At 48.9% G+C, this 20,556-nt stretch overlaps 1 protein-coding gene across 1 annotated transcript in view; it reads left to right on the forward strand.

The window, feature by feature from the left end:
* TRIP4 (thyroid hormone receptor interactor 4) overlaps positions 1-20,556 on the forward strand; it is a 560,825-nt gene that overhangs the window by 84,648 nt on the left and 455,621 nt on the right. Inside the window, exon 6 of the mRNA XM_086959220.1 lies at positions 12,587-12,716. Within this exon, the coding sequence (XP_086815346.1) occupies positions 12,587-12,716 (130 nt within the window). The remainder of the gene's footprint in view (positions 1-12,586; positions 12,717-20,556) is intronic.

Raw genomic sequence — 20,556 nt, forward strand, 5'->3', positions numbered from 1 at the left:
AGTGGGCTCCGCTTATGCTGCATAAATGCACAGCCTTACTGAGAAAGTAGGAACTGTGCGACTGCCACCATCTCCTTTGACCATCACTCCAGTTTTGTGGATATGTTGCCATCTTGTGAGCACTCCTTGCAGGCACACTATACTTCTCCCTTTGAGTTTGATTCCTCTCTGTGGTCCATCACTACCACTCATGGGCTTCGCAGACCATCAAGGTGTTCAGGGTTCCACCCCATTGCCTTTTGCATCAGTTGCACTTGCAGTTGTGGCCTCTGTTTTATGATAAAGGCAATGGACACCACGGAACATGTCCAATGGTTCTGCGGTGAAAACCAGAAGTCCCCCTCATTGGTTGGTTTTATTTTTCTTGTCAAACATTGCTTTGGTTTTGGATCCTGATTAACACACACAGAATTCTTTCCTACATTGTTTACACTCGAAATTAATGGAATGCAGAAGTTGGTGGGCTCATATTTGTCTTCGTATATTAAGTAGGTTTAGTGCACTTATTATTGCGTGCTTGTATTGTGTAACTTTTGTTATGTGTTCGCTACATTCTGCTTGCTCTTGTAAGTAGAATCAGAAAGTGTATTGATAAGGTAGTTTTGTAAGAAGCTCTAGGGGAATTAGGCATTTGGCAATGGTTGAGGGAGCTGAACAAAAAAAAAAGTATGTTTATACTTTCCTTACAAGTGCGACGTCTTCAGTGTACAAAAATGTATTAAACACACACTATGCATTGCAAATTCATTTTAACAGTGTACAAGTGATAAACAATTCTATATTATTATGACTTCAGTACACACTACTGCCTTTGGAAGCAGAAAAGAGTTGTAAGTTCACAAGCATTGTGATGTCTATTTAAGTGAGAGACTAGCAAATGGGTTGATGGTCAAATATTTGGAAGATGTAGGGTGTAAGATCTTCAGGGAAGAATATAGGTATCTTGCTAAGGTTCTTAATACAGGCCAGGGACCATTTTGCCACCAAGAAAATAAATGGATATGTTGGGAGACCTAAAGTTCTCGTTCATAGATATCCAGGCAAGAAAAGTTTGTAGCATGTTGTGCAGATGCAGCCAGAAAAGGAGTAATGTTTTTTTAACAGAGGTTTGTTTGACAGAATCAGATCGAGTCATTATGATATTTGAAAATCTGGCGGCTTCTTAAGTTCACAGCAATGTGGGGGAGGGGGATGTGGATAGATTTTATGGATTCATGGAAGAGGTGTTGCTGAGTGGAGAAAATATTTTAGAGGAGTCAGGTTTATTTTGGGTAGACTAGCCAGGAAAAGTCTTGCCACCATCAGTTTCTGACCAAACTAGTGATTTAATGGAGACTAGAACAGATAAAAGTTTGTTTGATGTTACTGAAAGTTAGTAATTGTTAGGAGGAGGCGTGGCCACGAAGATGGCCGAACGGACGCACTCCTAGGAGGCTCCTAGCTGATCCTGCATGATGCTGCTTTATACTGGGGCAACCAAACACCATAGCCTCGTACTTTTTATGGCATCTCCCAGGCCCTGCACTGCACTGTGCGGTGTACCGTGAGAGGTTACGAAGAAGCCCTTGTTGGTGGCAGTGGGTGGCACCTGGAGCGGATCAGAGGCCTTGCACTGCTGGCTCCGTGGGCTGTGGTGATGCCCCTGCTGGAGTGATCGTCGGCAATCAATAACACTTCTATAGCACGCTACTCACCCGTGAGGGTCTCAAGGAGCTGGGGGCAGCTACTGGTCGAACAGCCATGTCTTGATGGGTCTCCTGAATGTCAGCAAGTCCTGGGTCTTACGTAGATGGGCTGGGAGGGTATTCCATGTCTTTGCGGCAAGGTGAGAGAAGGATCTGCAAGCCGGTGGTCGTTCGGATGCGAGCGACAGTGACAAGGGCTGTGGAGCGCAGCTGGCAGTTCAGGGTGTAGAAGGACAGTCGTTCGTTGAGGTATGCTGGTCCGGTGTTTTGGAGTGATTTGTGCGCGAGGGTTAGGAGTTTGAAAGTGATCCTCTTATTGACCGGGAGCCAATGCAGGTCTCGTAGGTGGGTGGTGATGTGGCTGTGGCGGGGGAGTCCGAGGATGAGGCATGCTGAGGTGTTCTGTATGCGTTGGAGTTTTTTCTGGAGAGTGGCCGTGGTTCCTGCGCAGAGGACGTTACCGTAGTCAAGCCTGCTGGTGACGAGTGCCTGGGTGACCGTTCTCCTGGTGTCGGTGGGGATCCATCTGTAGATCTTGCAGAGCATTTAGAGGGTGTTGAAGCAGGAGGAGGAGACGTTGTTGACTTGCTGGGTCCTGGCGAGTCTTGCATCCAGGATGAACCCCAGATTGCGTGCCTGTTTTGCGCTGTGGGCCACCAGGATACGTCCTATGCGGAGGGGTTGGGGCTAAGGCTGAGGATCTCCGTCTTGTCCGAGTTCAGTTTGAGACGGCTGGTCTTCATCCATTCTGTGACGGCCTTCATTCCCACGTGGAGGTTGGATTTGGCGATGGCCGGGTCTTTGGTGAGGGAGAGGCTCAGCTGCCTGTCGTCGGCATACGATACGATGTTGAGGTGGTGTGCTCGGATGATGTTGGCGAGATGAGCCTTGTAGATGTTAAAAAGGGTTGGGCTGAGGCTACACCAGCCAGCGCACACCAACACGCCCTGCTCACCCCAACACTGCAGGCCACAACCATCTCAGCTGCATACTGCTCAACACCCGCTCAGTCCACAAGCACGCTGTCGAACTCTGGGACCTGCTTGACTCCTCCGCCTCTGATGTCGCCTTCCTGATGGAAACCTGGATGAACACCTCCTCGGCACCAGACATAGCCATAGCCATCCCCGGCGGCTGCAAGATCACGTGCAGAGGCCTAAACAACAACAAACCGGGAGGAGGAAGCGCCATCATCCACAGGGACACCATCAGAGTCTCAACCAGCACTGAATACGCCCTAAACATGGCCGAAAACCTCCACTTCCAGATTCACCTCAACAACAACAACACCCTCAGAGGAACCCTCGTCTACAGACACCTGGGCCCCCGACCACAGTTCAGCGAATCCATCACCGACCTCATCAGCAAGCACGCCATCGCCTCCACAATCTACATCCTCCTCGGAGACCTGAACTTCCACCTAGAGAACGCCAACGACAACAACTCCACAACACTGAGCGACAACCTAGCCAACCTCGGTCTCGAACAACTCATCACGTCACCCACCCACTCTGCTGGACACCCGCTCGACCCCATCTTCTCCGCCAGTGACCACATTACCTTCAGCCACACCACCACACTCCACTGGACCGACCACCACTGCATCCACTTCTCCTTTGAGAAACACACCGCTCACACCCAACCGCAACGCATCCCACACCGCGTTGGGGGCCTCATCTTCCTAGTGTAGGGTCGGCCCTTGAGTGTGGAGGCTTCGGGCTGCATCTGTGTCCTAGGATAACTGCTGGAGGGGGCCTTCAGGTGCTGCCTTGTTTACGGCGGCCCAACTTTGAAGGGGGTGGAGACCTCATATACCACTGGAAGAGTGGCCTTGTGTGTGGAGGCCGCAGGCTGCATCTGGGCCCAGGGTGACTGCTAGGGGGAGGTCTACAGCAGAGTGAGTGGCACCCTTCTGGACCCTGGGGATCACTGTTAAGTTGAGAAACAGCCCTGATGGACTAAAGGAGAATCGACCTGCTGGACCTGTCTAAAGCTGTGACACTGCATACCAGCCTGGGAGAGCTGGTACTCTGATTTTAGTGGAACCTGTGGTGGGGAGTGGATGTCCTGCCTGGATGAGGCCGTGAGCCCGCATTTTTCTCTGCTGGAGGCTATCTGCTAGTGGGGATCGTGCTAATCTACATCCCCTCCTTTCCCTCATTGTTGTAGTAAATCTGCCCTGGGACTGCCCCAGTTCACTTTGTGGACCTGTAGGTTATGTCAACCATGGGCCGCAACAGACAGGTGGGGCCCCTAAAGCAACACTAGGGAACTCTATGCCACCCCAGCCTCCACCTCACAGCAAGGTGCGCGCATTGTGCTTAATAGAGGGAATGAGGATGTTGAGCATACAGTGGAGGAACCCACGGGAGCTGAGTTATTGGAGGCTATACAAGGGTCCTGTGTGACCCCAGAAAACAAGATTGAAACTGTGGCCCTGAAAGTCGATCTCCTATGTATTGACCTTCGCATGGTCTTGGATAAAGTCCGGCTGGCGTAGGGTTCCATTGAAGAGCTGCAGTCGGAGGTGGCCACACTAAAGAAACCGGTAGCTGTGGTCGCAACCAGCTCCGGGGCCGTGGAGACAAGGGTGGAGGATGCAGAGGGGCGGCCTGATGCAATAGTGTTTAACTTTTGAGATTCCCAGAGTGGGCAGAGGGAGCCAATGTAGTATGGTTCCTATATCCCTAATAGGCTCTGCGCATTAGAATAATATACACTATAGATTTGACATAGGACTGAGGTCAGTATGTCTCTATCGAGTACATTAAACTTAATTGTGTGTGCCAGCTAACTCAGAGGTCACTAGAAACATTCTCGAATGAGAAAGAAGGGATTAGTCTCTGACAACCGCATAAACGTGACAACTTTGTTTCCCTTATTTTATCTTATCTTAGGTGCAATTTATAAAGCGCAATAACGCCAAAGCTTCCTGGCGCTAGAAGACAGAGTGAGTGAGGAGGAAGCGTGTGTAGCGGAATTCTAGCTAAGGGGAGGGAAGAGGTGAGTTTTTAGTAGTTTTCTAAAATTCAGAAGGGAAGAGGAGGATTTGATTGAAAGAGGAAGGAGGTTCCAAAGCCCGGGAGCTAGATAGGAGAAACGGCGACCGCCGAATTTCTTGGTTTTGTTTTTGGGAGTGACTAGCGGATGACGGTGGGCTGATCGGAGGTTTCGAATTGGGCAGTGAGGGCGGATAAGGGATTTCAGAAACGCGGGGCCGGAACAGCGGAGGGCTTTGAATGTGAGACATGCCACCTTGAAGGCTGCTCTTTGGTCTATTGGGAGCCAGTGAAGGCTGTGGAGTAAAGGTTTGGCTGATAGCCATCTGGGAGTTTTATGAATTAAGCGGGCCGCTTGATTCTGAACAACTTGGAAGCGGGGTAACAGGAATTGTGGGAGACCGTAGTAGATGGAATTAGAAAAGTCCAGACGGGAGAGCACAAGTGAGATGACCGCTTGAGTAAGTGCAGCAGGGGGAAGTAAGTGGCGGACTTTACGGATCTTCCGAAGCTGATACATGCAGGATGAGACTACCGCTCCCACTTGGGCTCTGAGGGAGAGTTCGGCGTCGATGATCACTCCCAGGCTCTTTACTACTTTTGCCGGGACTGGGGGAGAGCCTAGCTCCGGAGGCCAGAACTGCGGGCCCCAGTGAGCGTGACTGAGTCCAGGGAGGAGGAGCTCAGTTTTCCCGGGGTTTAGCTTCAATTGGTTCTGGTTCATCCAGAGTTGGATGTGGATCATGACTGCATGGAACGTATTGATGGCGTGTGGTGAGTTGAGTGAGAGGATGATCTGTAAATCGTCGGCGTAGTTGTAGACGGTGATGTCCCATTTCTGAAGAGGTTGGATCAGTGGCCGGAGGTAGAGATTAAATAGGAGCGGCGAGAGGGAGGAGCCCTGAGGGACTCCACAGGACGTGGGTGATTTTTTTGCAGTGTAGGGTCCCAGGCGGACCGCCTGTGTTCTTCCATTAAGGAAGGACTTGACCCACTCAAGAGCGGTACCCTGGATGCCTGCCTGCTCAACACGGTGGAGAAGGATGTTGTGGTCCACCGTGTCGAAGGCGGCCAACAAATCCAGGAGAACGAGGGCTTGGGCGGACCCAGCGTCCGCGTTGCTCCTGAGTGTGTCCAGAACTGCCAGGATGACGGCCTCAGTAGAGTGGGCAGGTCTGAAACCGGCCTGATTAGGCTCAAGATGACAGGAAGATTCAATAAAGATGGACAGGCACCGGGTGACGTGGGCCTCCATTAATTTTGAGAAGTACGGGAGGAGGGAAATGGGGCGATAATTCGACGGTTCCGCGGGGTCAGCGCCGGGTTTTTTAAGGAGGGGCACTAAGATGGTCTCCTTAAAAGAAGTAGGGACGATGCCGCTGCTGAGTGACCCGTTAAGTAGAGGTAGGATACAATCTGGCAGATTGAGGCATATACTCCGCAGGACAGATGGCGGACAGCAGTCGTTCGGAGTGCCAGATTTCACGCGGGTGGCGAGTTCCGCTAAGGAGATGGGGTCTAGAGCGGGGAAAGTGGTGAGGGTCGAGGGGTTGTTAAAGGAAATATCCGGTGAGTGTGACTGAGGAGGAGGAGGGATAGACTTTTTAATTTTTGTGATTTTTTCCAAGAAGAAAGAGTTGAGGGTGTCACATGCCTCTTGAGTGGGTGTCTGGGCTCGGAGGGTTCTGTCATCTGTAGTCAGTTCGTTCAAGACTCTGAACACCTCCTTAGATTTGTCGATCGCCGACGAGATCCTGTTGAAGTGTTCCATTTTAACTAGTCTGATGGCGGTTTTGTAGCCTTTTCGCGCGGCCAGATAGGACTGTCTGGCTGAATCGGAATAATCGCGTCTCCAGGTGCATTCTAACTGGCGCGTTTTTAATTTCTGAGCCTTAAGGTCGTCAGAGAACCACCTATGGGAGTTACGATGCCTAGTGCGGGGGAATTTGACTAGGGGAGCAAACAAGTCACCGGCCGATTCCAGCCATGAGCCGATGTCGTGTTCTAGTCCGTCGATGTCATAAGAGGGGTGAAGGGCTGGGCGGGTGTCGGCCAGGGCAGTGAGGAAGCCCTGAGAGTCATATGTACTCCATTTCCGTGAGAGGCCACCTGCCATCAGGGGGGCAGGAATCTGACCGGCGACGGTGATGGTGGTGTCAACTAGGTAATGGTCGGACCAGACACAGGGGAGTATGTCTGGTGGAGACAAGGCCAGATTGCAAGTCCAAATCTGATCCAGGATATGGCCCTTATTATGGGTGGGTTGGGTAAGCTGTTGAGTGAGATTCAGGTTATTAAGAGTTTCGAAAAGCTCTCTGGCATGGGGGCCGGCGTTGGTGTCATTGAACCAATAGTTTAGGTCGCTGAAGATGGCGAAACTGGAGTGCAGCGTTAGCAGATTAGACAGCTGTTCACTCATGATAGTGGAGAAGGATGGCATGGGGTGAGGAGGCCGATATAAGAGGAGGAGGGTAAGGGTGCCGGTGTCAGTTTGCACACTGAAGAGTAAGTTCTCCACCTCAGGGAGGGGGAGGGAATAAGAGGAGATGGAGTTCAAGCGGTTAGATATGATGGCTGCCACCCCGCCCCCGGGCCGATCACTGAACACCGAACATTCCCTTAGAGTCGGAACAATATCTTCAGCGTCGTGGAAACAATAGGTAACTATTTCAATCAGTCAATCGTGCATGCTTCGTTTCTACAGAGCTGAACAGAAATAGAGAGGCAGGCGTTTCAATAAAAAGGGTTTATTGAACAGTCTTCTTTCTCATGCTAGAGATATGAACTGCTACAATTGTTAGACCGAATGCGAAGTATAATGCTTACAGCGCAAACAGTAATATAAAATAATTCTGTAATAGCATTGTCTGTTGCTATGACATATATAAAATTACATACATAAATAACACAGGCTAAAATACTCAACTGGTGCTTCTAAAATATGCTTACCCTAGTGTACCTAACCTAGGTCTAGTACGAGGGAAGAATTAGGTGCTGGTTTAGCATAGGTTTAGTTTTGCCACGAATTAACAAAGGTTTCTCTAGGTTCTAATCAGCTCCATATGAATGAGAGAGGTTGGTAAATCTTTTGCGGGACTCGATTTCCCAACACTGGAGCTGGATTCTCAGCAGGAGGATGACAGATTCTATTCAGTGCGTCAGCTGGGGAGTTGGCTTCTTTCTGCACTTGCTCTAGCGATATGCGTCGTGCAAGTAGGTAGTCGAACTGCACTAAACCACATCGTGCTTTGCCATAGCAAGTGAAGGTATATTTATACCTTGAAGGTGTTTAGGAATGCCAGTATTGACGTAAAAGTCAGGCATATGAACGTCATAAATGAACCCCTAAGGAATAGATTAGATGTTCATGCATAATAAATGAGTTATTGGAGAAATCAATATTCAAGCAAGGGGAAGTCCCTACGGCTTAAGAGTTTGGTTTTTCAAGAAGTCGTTGTGACGTAGATGAACGGATGTAAGTAGCCATGCCTGTATGTGGGTAGCATGGATTATGCCTAAATAAGGAATGGATTTCTATGCCTTATTAAGGGCAATGTGAATTATACCTATATAAGGGCATGAATCGGGAAATGCATACGGAATCTAAATCGAACACAAAACCAATACTGATCATTTTGTGGAAACCTGGATAAGGGGCACTCTGAAGCCCGAGGGATTATCCCCCATGTTCACCATTGAGAGATCGCATTGTGCTCTGTTGTCTTTGCCGCGGCCTGGAGCACCCCCCCGGAGCTATTATTGCTTGCATCCTGAATTATGAGCACCGGGACCGTATTCTTAGAGCATCTAGGGACATTGACTTGGTCAAATATTGAAACCTTAAAATCTCCATTTACCAAGATTATCCGAATAAGGACCAAGGTGCTCCAAAAACATACCTGGACGTCAAAACTAAACTACGCTCTATGGACCTTCGCTATATGCTGCAGTACCCAGCTCGATTGAAGTTGATGTTGGGGTGGAAATAACACTTTTTCGATACTCCTGAAGATGTTTGGTGCTGACTTGAAGTATGGGACAAGGTGCCCAGGGATCGCAGTCATGGAGATCTAGGCAGAGCGTGTCGCAATGGAACCTGGCTTGGGTGGGGGGGATCTGGAACTGCCGCTCATCACACCCCTGAGATGACTGCTCCTACGAGGGTGGAAATACTGGATGCTGGTACCATGGCTCCGGCCCTTCTAGAACGGCGGTCTGAGGCAGGAGATAATTCTTTGCAGCAAGAGGTGGACACATTTCATGTGACCTCAAACATAGAGGGAGTACTGTCTTGAGGTCTGGGACCATTGTGTGTAACCCGTTTAGTTGACAGGGGAGGGCGTTCTCCGTTTTGTGGGAGTTCTGCTACAGCTATTATACATGAGGAGGGAGTGAGTTGATGGGTATATTTGAATTATCTCTACAGACTCTATGTGGGGAGAACTTGTTGTTCATTTTGTGGGGGTTGCTATTGTTGCCTACTTACCTCATAGTGGTGGGATTCTTCTTCTGGGTAGCTCCTACGCATTCAGGGTCGGCACAGGTTAGGGTGTGGGATTAGGTTGTAGGTCCTGACAGTGAGATTACATTTGAATTAGCAGTGAGAAATTTTGTTGTGCTGTATGTCTGTGTGGGGGAATAGTTACCAACCCCTTCTGTTAGGGGTCAAAAGTTTATTATTGTGAAAATTTGTATTCTACAACCTTGCAATGGTGGCTACCTTGGAGATGTGAGAAGGGAAGGGACTTAGAGCAAGATTCTTCAGTAAATATGGTTGGCCAAGTTCAGATAGTGACATGGAATGTCTGAGGGCTCCGGGGGTTACACTAAATGCTACAGGCTTCATTCTTTTCTCAAACGCCTAAAGATTCAAATTGCCTGTCTACAACAGACTCACCTTGAGATTCTGGAAACACAGAAAATTACAAAAGAAATGGAGGGGTCAGGTGTTTTCTGCCTTTTATTCCTCCTATACCAGGGGGTAGTCATCTGGGTGGCTCCTGGGGTTCCCTTTAAGCGCACTTATAGTGAGGCAGACGGGAAGGGGAGGTATGTGTTGATTCAGGGTACTCTTGATGGCAAGGAGATCACGCTGTTAAATTCATATGCTCCCAATATCGATGAATTGCGTTTATCTTTTTTTAGGGGTTGCAGGATGTGTTGTCAGACAGTGTAGGGTCTTCTATGCTATCGATGGGTGATATTGACTGTGTTTTAGATGGAGGGAGGGATCACTTCCTGCCCGAGATGGTACTAAGCCACTGATGACATATCCCTCTCTTTTATTAAATAGAACTCCACCTAATAACTTTTGCTGTGGCATGCTTTCAAATAATTTATGTCAGCTAACTCTCAGGGGAGCAGACTGGCACTTCACGGTTCCTTGAGATCAACTTCTAGTCTCTCCAGATCTTCCCGCTACGATCGGATCCTGCAATTTCCTCGAAAGCACGCCACAGCAAAAGTTATTAGGTGGAGTTATATTCAATAGAAGAGCCAGATATGTTCCTCATATTTTGACCAATTTAATTGGTCCCAACCAGTTGGGATGTGATATTTAGAAGTAAGAAGCATTCCTCTTTGTATAAGAGAACCCCTGTCCACCTTTGAGATTTCGTCACAATTTAAAAGGTCCTGATGAAGGTGGTGATAATCTCAACCCACTGAAACGTGGTTGACCGACCATATGGGTAACCTACCCACGACAACACACCAGTGGATAACCTCTAGATTAAATCATACCACATAATTGACATTTTGGTGTATGTCATTTAAAATAATAGGATTAACTACGATAATTGAATTTCTTTCTGTGTGTGAATGTGTTGCTTGTATAAGATGGTTATGACTGGTCAGTGTGATTGATGGATGGTTGCTAGTGGGGTCAGAGGTAATGCATTTTATGATGTTATTTACTGCAGTGTATATGTCACTTTATCCTTGTTGTTTAAGCAATACTATGATGTGAAGACTATAGGTTTTGTTGTGTGATTCATGACATGTTGTTTATTGTGCATTAACAGCTTTGAATAAATGTATATTTTTTGAATAATCAGTCTGTTCGAGTGCAGTGTTGTTGCCTTAAGTATGAGCCTATTGGAGGCCATTTACAAAGCGATATAGGTCAGACAAGAGTTTTTCTTAATGTTAGTTGCTCTTGAACCTTATAGTTTACCCAGGGGGTACCTTTTTTTTCTTATATATGGGAGTGACACCTTGCCACCATTGCTAATGCAGGGAGAGGTCAGAGCACCCGCTTCCATATCTGATTATTCATACAGCATGGATATGGGTAAAGGTGGTCCAGAAAGTGATCCGCAGGGCTCCTTTCAGTAGGGAATTCAAATTGTGGGACCTAGCACTCTTCTGAAATATTGACTCTTAACATGTCTATGGAACATTGGAGAGAAGGGAGCTGTCTGGTAGCGGGGGACCTTTATCAGGGGGAAGGGGGGTGTTTTTCTATCCTTCCAAGATGCACAAGACACTTTTGGAGTTGGACCAGCACAGTTCCTCCATTACGCCAAGCCGGGGAGTGTGGCAAGGGACTTGTGAGCAAATTTTCTGGTAGCTCCTCCCACCTCTAGAGTACTTGATGGTCTTGTAGGATGTGGGGAAGGGCTCCATCTCATTACACATTTCTATAAAGACCATAGATAGGATATCCGGCACAACAGTACTCCGCGAGGAGAGCCTGGGAGAGGGAAATGGGCACACCCATTCCTGATTCGGAGTGGGAAACTGCGTTACATCTTGTCCGCACTGTGTCCTGCAGGTTTAAACTTCTACATTTCTTTTTTCTGCATCGTACATATGTTATTCCATACGGCCTTAACAGAATCGATCCAGGGGTGCTGGCTGTGTTTGCTGTGATGTTCTTTCTTACATTTGACCTGGGAGTGCACCCAAGTTCAAATGTATTGGGCGCATGTGGTGCCACGCATAGAAGTGGCAACTGGACTTTCTCTTCCACTGTCCTGCCTTTTGGGAGCAGTGAAGATCCATCTGAACGCAGGAGCACATTTCGACTAGTTCAAGTGACCTTATAACTGGCAAAGACGCAAGAGGCTATTGGTTGGATGGCTGTAAAGGCTCCAATGCTGAATGGAATGGGGGTGGCAGATGAACAACACATGCTGCTTTCCAGTACTCATGAGGGGGCATCTGAGGCTTATAATGCAGTGGGCGCAGCCGCTGGGTATGTTTCGCGATAACAATGAGCAATCCACTGAGGTTGGGTCTGGGACAGAGGATTGAAAAGGGACCGGAGTAGTGGCGTTTGTTGTTTTTTCAGCGACCAAGTGGGCACTGATCTTTTCTTATGATATATTGCTCGAAGTCTTGGTTCATGTATCCATATATTGCACGAGTCCCGGACCGATGAACAACTCCGTATATAAATGTAATTTGTTACCTGATTGAATATATATTCTATTGGTATGTATCATACGATGGATCCTTTCTAATGCTGTTTTGGCACACTGTTTGGCTTGTTGTTTTTTCTTAAAAAAATCAATAAAAGTCAGTTTAAAAGTAATTGTTAGGTGACCTTTGGTATGCCAATGAGTAGTGGATTTGCTGTAAGAGCTACAGTTGTGTTAGAGGCGTTGGGGATTAGAGTGAGCCCAGATTGGCTGGTTAGAAGTTGTCTGATATAGCTACAGCATAAGCGCTGAATCGGGCCTCCCTTATGCCATGTTCTCTAGTAGCTCAACAAGCAGGGCATGCAAAGCCTATCCCTAAGCTCTAGGTCTTCTCCTCAGATCTGTACCCTGTAGACCTGGACCTCTCAGTGCCCTGTCCCGTTCAGTTGGACAGGGAGCATGGTTGTACCCACTCTTGTCTTTGAGACAGTTTGCCAAGCTCTGAAGAATGATCTGTCTTCTATTTTGCTGGCCCTAGGTAATGACATCACTGGAAAGACTGACGGACTTGGTAAAGACCTCCTTCCACACCATGAGGCACGCATCAGAGCAGGACTGGAGAAGGCACAGCAGCACAAGGACAAGCTGTTAGACTTCGACAAAACCAGGTACTTTCCTGCACGTGTATGATTTATAAACTATGCAGTTTAGTGGCTGGCAGCATATGTATTGTACCAAGAGGTTTCATTTAATTGTTTTCAGCTAATAATAAATGGGACGTATGATACTTTATAAATATGTCTTCTCATTATTTATTTTAATTTATTTAACATGTTCAAGTCAGGTTCAACAGTTGCCTAGAAAATATAGGAACATTACAGCATGTGTACATCTTAATATCAACTCTGCTTATGGATGTTGTACATGCACTAATGCCAAAGTGCAAACCCACAGTCTCTTCTCACTGGAAAAAAAATATTGTGGGATAGGGCACGCCTACAGTTAGATGTGTAATCGTCCATCCAGCTGCATATTAGAATTCAGCTTTGCACCCCCTCCACCCCAGCACTTTGTGTATACTCCCTTGGGATTTGGTAACTCCCACAGCATCTAGGTCCACGTCACCGGGTCATCAACTACTTTATCATCTGTCCTGACCTTTCGTATATGTCGTTCATCTGCCAGGCCGACTACTGACTTATCTTTGACCCAACCTTGCACTGTTGGTCCCCTAGTGGATAATAATTGTATAGCTATTCTTTTTGTCAGCAACAGTCTTAAAACTGCAAATCTGTTATTTATCCTTCTGTTCTTGGGAGCCGGGATGACACCAAAAGGCAATGCATGGCTGATGTTTCAACGTTAATACCCAAAACAACTGTCAGTCGCTGAGTTATAGAGGGCTCTGTTACTGTACAGCTCCAGGCCATATGTAGAAATCCCGCTTCACCCCTTCTACATCTTGGACACACATTCAGGTACATCTTGTACAGTTTTATGGATGTGAGACAAGTGTGGTGCAGGATATAAAAGTGTGCAAGCGGAAACTAGATAATACTAAATATAACTTCTGTAGTAGGGGATCTCTGTGCATAGTCATAATCTAGTGAATAGTCCCGCCCATGTGCGTGGACCCCGGCAATCAAAAATAATCTCTTAAGTTGTCAAAATAATGCAGAAACTGCAAAGACACTTAAGAGATTATTTTTGATTGCCGGGGTCCACGAACATGGGCGGGACTATTCACTAGATTATGACTATAACAGAGATACCCCTACTACAGAACTGGAGTTACAGGACAGAAACTACTCCTTCTATCTGTTTACAAGCTCTGTCCCAGTCACTATCAGCCAGTGGTTCCTGCGGGTCGTCGTCCCACTTCATTCTTGCATTTAGGGTCCCTCTCATCCTGACCCTTTTGAGGGCCTCTCATAGGCGGGAAACTAAACTTCCAGTTTAACCTATGTCCTATTGGACCGCAAGTTTCCGGACCTGCTCCATATTTCTTTGACTGCCTTTGTCAATTTGGAAAATTGGAGGATCTGACCTTAACCCACAGCGAATGTCCCCTGCATCTAGACAAATATGATGCAACTTTCTACCTGAAATAAGTCACCCAGAGTCTCGCAGCCCCCTCCCTCATGGACTTGTCTCTGCCAGTGTTCAGAAACCGCTATAACCACCAGATCTGCAATAGTTGAGAAAATGTGAATATTTGCATAATCTTTATTAACATTGTTGCCCCTACCTTATCAACCAGTCCCACTATTTAAGGTAGTCTTTTTTTCCTCTCTATCACCTGCCATTTGGCACACCGGGAGGTTTGCTGCCTCTGGAAGTCCTGCTAAGTGTCTTTTTTCCCAGTTGCCTCCCTTAACACACCACTTAACAGCATGCTGCAGCTGTGCCACTATGTAATGCAGTTCCATGTCAGGAATGCCAAGTCCCTCCTCCTCTTCCTCCTACATCTAGTTTCAAAACCAGCAAACTTACTCCCATTCTCTTGACAGCCCATATCAAGCAGACCAGGAAGTTGTCAAAGGTGTTCCTCCGTATAGGGCACACAGTGTTCTGAAGAATATATAAACATTAAGGGAGTAACATCATTTTAGCTATGGGGATCCTCCAGATGCCTGGGAGCATATTCCAGAATCCGATCGCGGATCTCAGGCTTGGCAACACATTGCGTATATTATAGATGTATCTCTGCTGTATGTGCCACCTGGGTCCCTAGGTAACAGAATATCTCCGGTGCCCATCTTACTCCCACACTAGGGTGCTCTCCTGGGCTTCGTAACCACCTGCCAACCCAGACTACAGGAATCCTACTGCTATTTCCCTGTTGATATGTTAGTCTTATGTCTCTCTAAATATTTACAATGCTGAGAACAGCTTGGGAATTGAGGCCTGTGGCCATTGTAGATATCTCTGGGCATCATCGGCATACCACAATGCCGTGGGAGAGGTTTCCCCTACCGTAATCCTCTATTCATCCAAATGATACTCTTAGGTGAATAGCTAGCGGTTCCATTGTTGGCACAAACAGGCGGGGAGAGAGGTGTCAAGCCTGCCTAGGCCCCCTCGCTATATACCATCCTCTCAAATTATGCCCCTGGTCGCACACGAGACGTGGAGTCTCAATATAACCATGATAACCAACATCAGACTCAGGAAATTGGGTCCAAATCCTTTTCTTTGCAAGACCACCAGCATGTATCCTCAATCTATGGTACTGAAAAACATTTCAATATCTAGTGCCAACAGGACTCCCTCTATTTCTTAATTCTGTATAGTATGCTTAACTTGTGAGGTGTAGTGTATATTCATGAGAGGGCTTCCCAACAGAATAAAACCATATTGGTTCTCGTGAACTTTTGAACCGACCACCTTCTATAATTATTTGGCCAGTGTTTTAGATAATACATTTGAGTCAATGTTGATCATGGGTACCTGTCTACTCTATAGGATCCAGAAAGCGAATGATCTCTTATACATTTCTGCATCATCATAGTTTTCTGGTGGTCTATGCAGCTGTGATTCACAAACCAGGCTGGGAACGGACTTCCTCGCTTGGTGGAGGGCCGAGAGGCGCTCAAGAGGGGAGTTCACCCTCCAATGTAATAACACTATTTCACAATAAGAACTCCCATGATTGCCTAACCCGCTGTTGAGTGGTTAAGTTATCTGGTACAATCTCTAAACTATAAGGAGGTGGTATGCCCTATTTGAAGCTATTAACACCACTCGTGCGTGGGAAAGGAGGCACGTCCTTTTGTTATATTCTCCCTCACACTCTAGTGGTGTCATGCTTCATCATCGGAACACCCTGACGCCTAGAAGTCAGGGTGGGCTCGACGCTCTTTCAGGGAGCACTTACTGAGATAGTTTTGGCCAGTGCGAGATAATAAAAACAGAGTATTTAGGGTCAGTAGGGATATTATGATCCTAAGACTCTATTGCCAACATGTTTCTATCCGATGCTGCCCCATAAAAGGTGCTGGCCTTTCTTCAGGGTGTGAAACCCCCTGGAAAATGGGGATAGTAAGAGAATTTCCCTATACTATTTAGGATAAGGGCAGATAGCTGCTCCTTATTTAAAAGTGATAATTGTCTTTCATGATCACTCCATCTGTTGGGGGAAGAAAAAGAAAAAGAAAAACAATGTAAAACCGCCGTTGTATTCAGGTACCACACTGCATTTGTATTTGTATGCATTTGTGCTCATACCACTGTGTTCCATATTCTATGTTGGTGACAACCTCTGAGAATGCGTGTAGCATATTCTATTAAACACACATATTTCTGTGGCGTTCAATTATTTGGGTGGTGGTAATGTTCTGCATCCTATCACCTTACACTCATTAGTGCGTGATTGACAAAAGTCGGTCGTCAATGTTAGACACACTCATTCCAGAACGTAAACATAAAAACGCCCAATCTCTCATTCATGTGGTGATCTATTTTAAATCTAATACAGTGCTTCCACTCTAAATTGGTTGCATCCCGACGGGCACACCAGTGTTCCTATCTGGTAGGACTCCAAATAAAGTTTTCGAAATAAAGGTTTGTCAAACCAAATTATTTATTTCATTCTTGATTGCTCCGAAATTTCTTTCATTTCGTGTACCACAAATTCATATTTATATGTGTTATTCTTTAAACATTGGCCTTTGTGCCCCTATGCATTTCGGGTTAGAGGCCCTTCTTCAGGGAGCATCGCTGCAAGAACAGATCATAGCATTCAGGTTTGTTACATATCAAAAGACTTAATAATTTTGCAAAACAATATAAACATGTGTTGTTTTCATAATCATGCATTCTGATGATACTCAAACACTGTTTTGTTCGGTTTGTCAGCGATCAAAAAGAAAGCAAAAGTATCCGGGATCAGTTCACTGTTGCGTGAACGTAAGTAGTGAAGATGAGCTGTGATAAATCACAGTTAACTTACTGTATGTTTTCTCGAAGTTCCCCTCCGTGATCGCAATATAAGAGTTTCGAATGCCGGCGCTCTACGGCAATTCCGTGTTGTGTACGCCTTCCGCGTAGTTGGTTAAAAAATTCTGCATGTGATGCTCGATCTTGTCAGATGGCGAAAACAGACTATGAGTGATGTCTGGCCGTCCTCGGCCCTGGTCGAGTTAAAATTGGTGGACGCCCCCGCCCTGAGTATCCTGCAGTGCTGCTGAACGCCTGGGGCGCGGCTGCTGGGACCCGTGCTGTCTGCGGTGTGAGGGGGGGATCGGCCACCACGTCGGGTGGCACGATGTGCCATCCTACCCTTCCCCCCTCCCCCCTTGCCGGCCTGCATGTGTAGAGACTGTTGGTGTGCCCAGGAGGACTACCGCGGTGAAAGGGAGCTGGGCTTGTGTTGTTGTGACGCCTGCCCCCCTGCTTGGGGGGTCCTGTTGAACACCCAGGGCGCGGCTGCTGAGGGGGGGGGTCAGCCACACCGTCGGGTGGTGGGCTGTGCCACGCTGCTCCCCCTTCCCCCACCTGCCTGCCTGTGTGGAGACTGTTGGTGTGCCCAGGAGGATGACCGCGGTGAAAGGGAGCTGGGCATTCCCTTGTGTTGTTGTGACGCCTGCCCCTCTGCTTGGGGGGGTGGTAGATGGCCTGGCTCCACGACTTGACCTGCGGCCCCCCCGTTACCTGCATTGCTATCAGAGCTGCGAGGTCCACAGACTCCCATGGCCATGGGGCCACCCCGTCCTGCCCGGGGCTCGCTGTTGTGAGGGCCTGCACCTCCCTGCTGTCTACGGGCCAGGGGCTGCGCTGTGTTTGTTGTGGGGGCGCATCGGCCACCGTGTCGGGAGGCGCACGCTCGCCATTCCCCCCCTCTCTTATTCTTTGGGGACATGGGCAGGAGCCGCAATACTCAGACCCCCATGCCCCCAACCCAAACAAAGATGGACCAATTCACCAAGTCCGGCCGAGACCCCGGGGCTGGGCCCCTGCCTGCCCCTGGGGCCACCGAGGGAGATCTCTCCACCATCCTGCAGGTGATTAGCGCGTCCTAGGCCTCGGTGGAAAGCAAGATCGGGGAAGTGAGGGTGGACGTGGGCCTTAATTCGGCAGGACCTCCGGAATGCCACGGCACGTATTGCGGAAACGGAATCCCGTATCTCTACGGTGGAGGACGACGTGGACGCCCTCAAGTCCCAGGTGGCCCTCCTTCAGACGCAGACTTCGGAGTTGCACTGCAGGGCCGAGTATACCGAAAACAGGGCACGGAGGAACAACCTGCGCCTCCTAGGATTTCCAGAGGGGGTGGAGAAGGGCCGCACCGACACCTTCATCGAGGCCTGGGTCCGCTCCTGGATACCCAAAGAGAAACTCTCCCCCTGGTTCGCAGTGGAATGGGCTCACCGCTCTCTCTGTCCTAAACCCCCTCCCGGAGCCCCGGCCCGTACTATCATCCTTCGAATCGTCAACTTCCGGGACAGGGTCGCAATTCTGGGGATGGCCAGGGAACTGGGTCCGTTGCTCTTCCAGAACTCCAAAATCATGGTCTTCCCAGACTATTCCAGAGAGGTACAGACTCAGCGCCGGTCCTACGACGAGGTCAAGCAAAAACTCAGAGCTATGGGACTCCACTACGGCTTCCTCTTCCCAGCACGTTTTAAGGTGATCTTCCAGGATAAGACATTCTTCTTTGACACCCCCCAAGCGGTATGGACCTGGCTCACGGAGGAGCAGCCCCTCCTGCCTGGTGCGGCCCCCTCCCCTGTCCGCAGATCGTCGACGCAGCCGCACACGGGGCGCCCAAGGCTCGGAGGCGCCAAACCGGATCTCGAAGACAGGGCAATCGCCGGGGAGGAGGTTCCCACTCGCTGGGGGCGCAGTCCTGGCGGTCCCCGGCTCAGTCCACGAACCAGAGAGCCTCTTCCCCCACCTTGGCCTCCTCTTTGATCAATATGGGGAGTATCCCCGGGTCGGACGTGAATCTGCGAAAGGCCAGGTCGGACTCGGACCTGTCTGGGAGCCCCGTGATCCGTGGCTCTGGTGGTGAGGAGGGGTGTGACCGACGCTGCAGACTGGATAATTTGCATTTCACTTATCACGACTTTCCACTATGGGTTTGCTCCTGACCCTATGAGCAGGGTCCTACCTGGCACCACTGGGTGGACCGATCGGAGGTCCACCTTTCCAATGCAGTGCCGAGACTGCTTCATCATGTTAATCCTATGCTTATCACATCTTGTTTTTTCAGCTGTTGGCATTCATCCGTATACATGGAGGGGGGTCCACATCAGCCACGCTCCTGTTTGGTTGTTTTTTGCTAACCATTTTAGATTAGCGAATCACCTCTTAGAGGGGTAGTAGAGGTTGGAGGCTTTATGGGGCGACAGATGCTTCCACTTCAGAAGTGTAGGGTTGGGGGAGTTGGGGGGCGAGGGATGAGGGGGAGACCGTTGTCTCCCAACAGTTTGTTATTTTTTGCCTCCTACGGGCCGCTGTTTGTTGTTTTCACTGGCAGCCTTGATTCCCTAGTTGTCTTCGCAGTTGACAAGCAGATCACCACTTTACATGCCTTTCAAATAGGTCCTGGGCCCGAGTGGGTACCCCCCAGGGCTGGAATGGTACCGCGTCTGTATCCGCCCCTCCACACATCACTCTTTTAGATGGCGAGCGCCCTCAATAGACCTGTCCATATGCTTTCTTGGAACGTCAATGGCCTCCTTGATCGAATCAAGCGCACAGCTGTCCTTCGCGCAGCCCACCGCCACGCGCCGGATATCCTGTTTCTTCAGGAGACACATCTCATGGGTACACCATGCAATTTCTTAGCCCGATATGGATTTGATAGGGTCTGGCATTCTGGCTTTGCGCGGGGTTCCAGAGGGGCGGCTATCCTATATAGGAAAGGGTTTCCCTTTGCCCTGGCTAGAGCCGAGACCGATACCCAGGGCCGCTATGTGGCCGTCTCTGGAACGATTGAGGGACGCCCCACGAACCTCCTATGCACTTATATTCCACCTGCAGTACTGTCCTCCACCCTTCGGCATCTTACGCTGGTCTTCTCCTCCTTTCCGCAGGGCCTCGCGGTGGTCGGGGGAGACTTTAACGCCATCCTACAACCCTTGCGCGATGCGACGGGGAACCCATCGGAGAGTCGTCTCGGCGAGAGCCCTCTCGAGTTGGTCATCGGCCCTGGGCCTTTGTGATGTATGGCGGGCCTAGAACCCTCGTAAGGAACAATTCACCCCACGTCGGCAGCCCATCATACCCACTCCCGTATAGATCTCCTCCTGCTGCCTGCCACGGACTGCCAGCTGGTCTCTGGGGCCGCGATACTGCCCGGGGGATCTCGGATCACTCGCCCATCTCCCTTCGTCTTGGGTCCTTCTCTGCGGGTCCGCGAGCGATTTGGCGGTTGAACGCCTGGTTTCTGCAGGACTCCAAGCTCGTCGACTCAATTGGGCAGGAGCTACGGCACTATTATTCCACTAATACGGGCTTGGTTCCCTCACCGGGGACGCTGTGGGAGGCCGGCAAGGCTGTTGT

The sequence above is a fragment of the Lissotriton vulgaris genome, chromosome 2_2, assembly GCF_964263255.1.
Source record: "Lissotriton vulgaris chromosome 2_2, aLisVul1.2, whole genome shotgun sequence".
NCBI classification, from domain to species: domain Eukaryota; kingdom Metazoa; phylum Chordata; class Amphibia; order Caudata; family Salamandridae; genus Lissotriton; species Lissotriton vulgaris.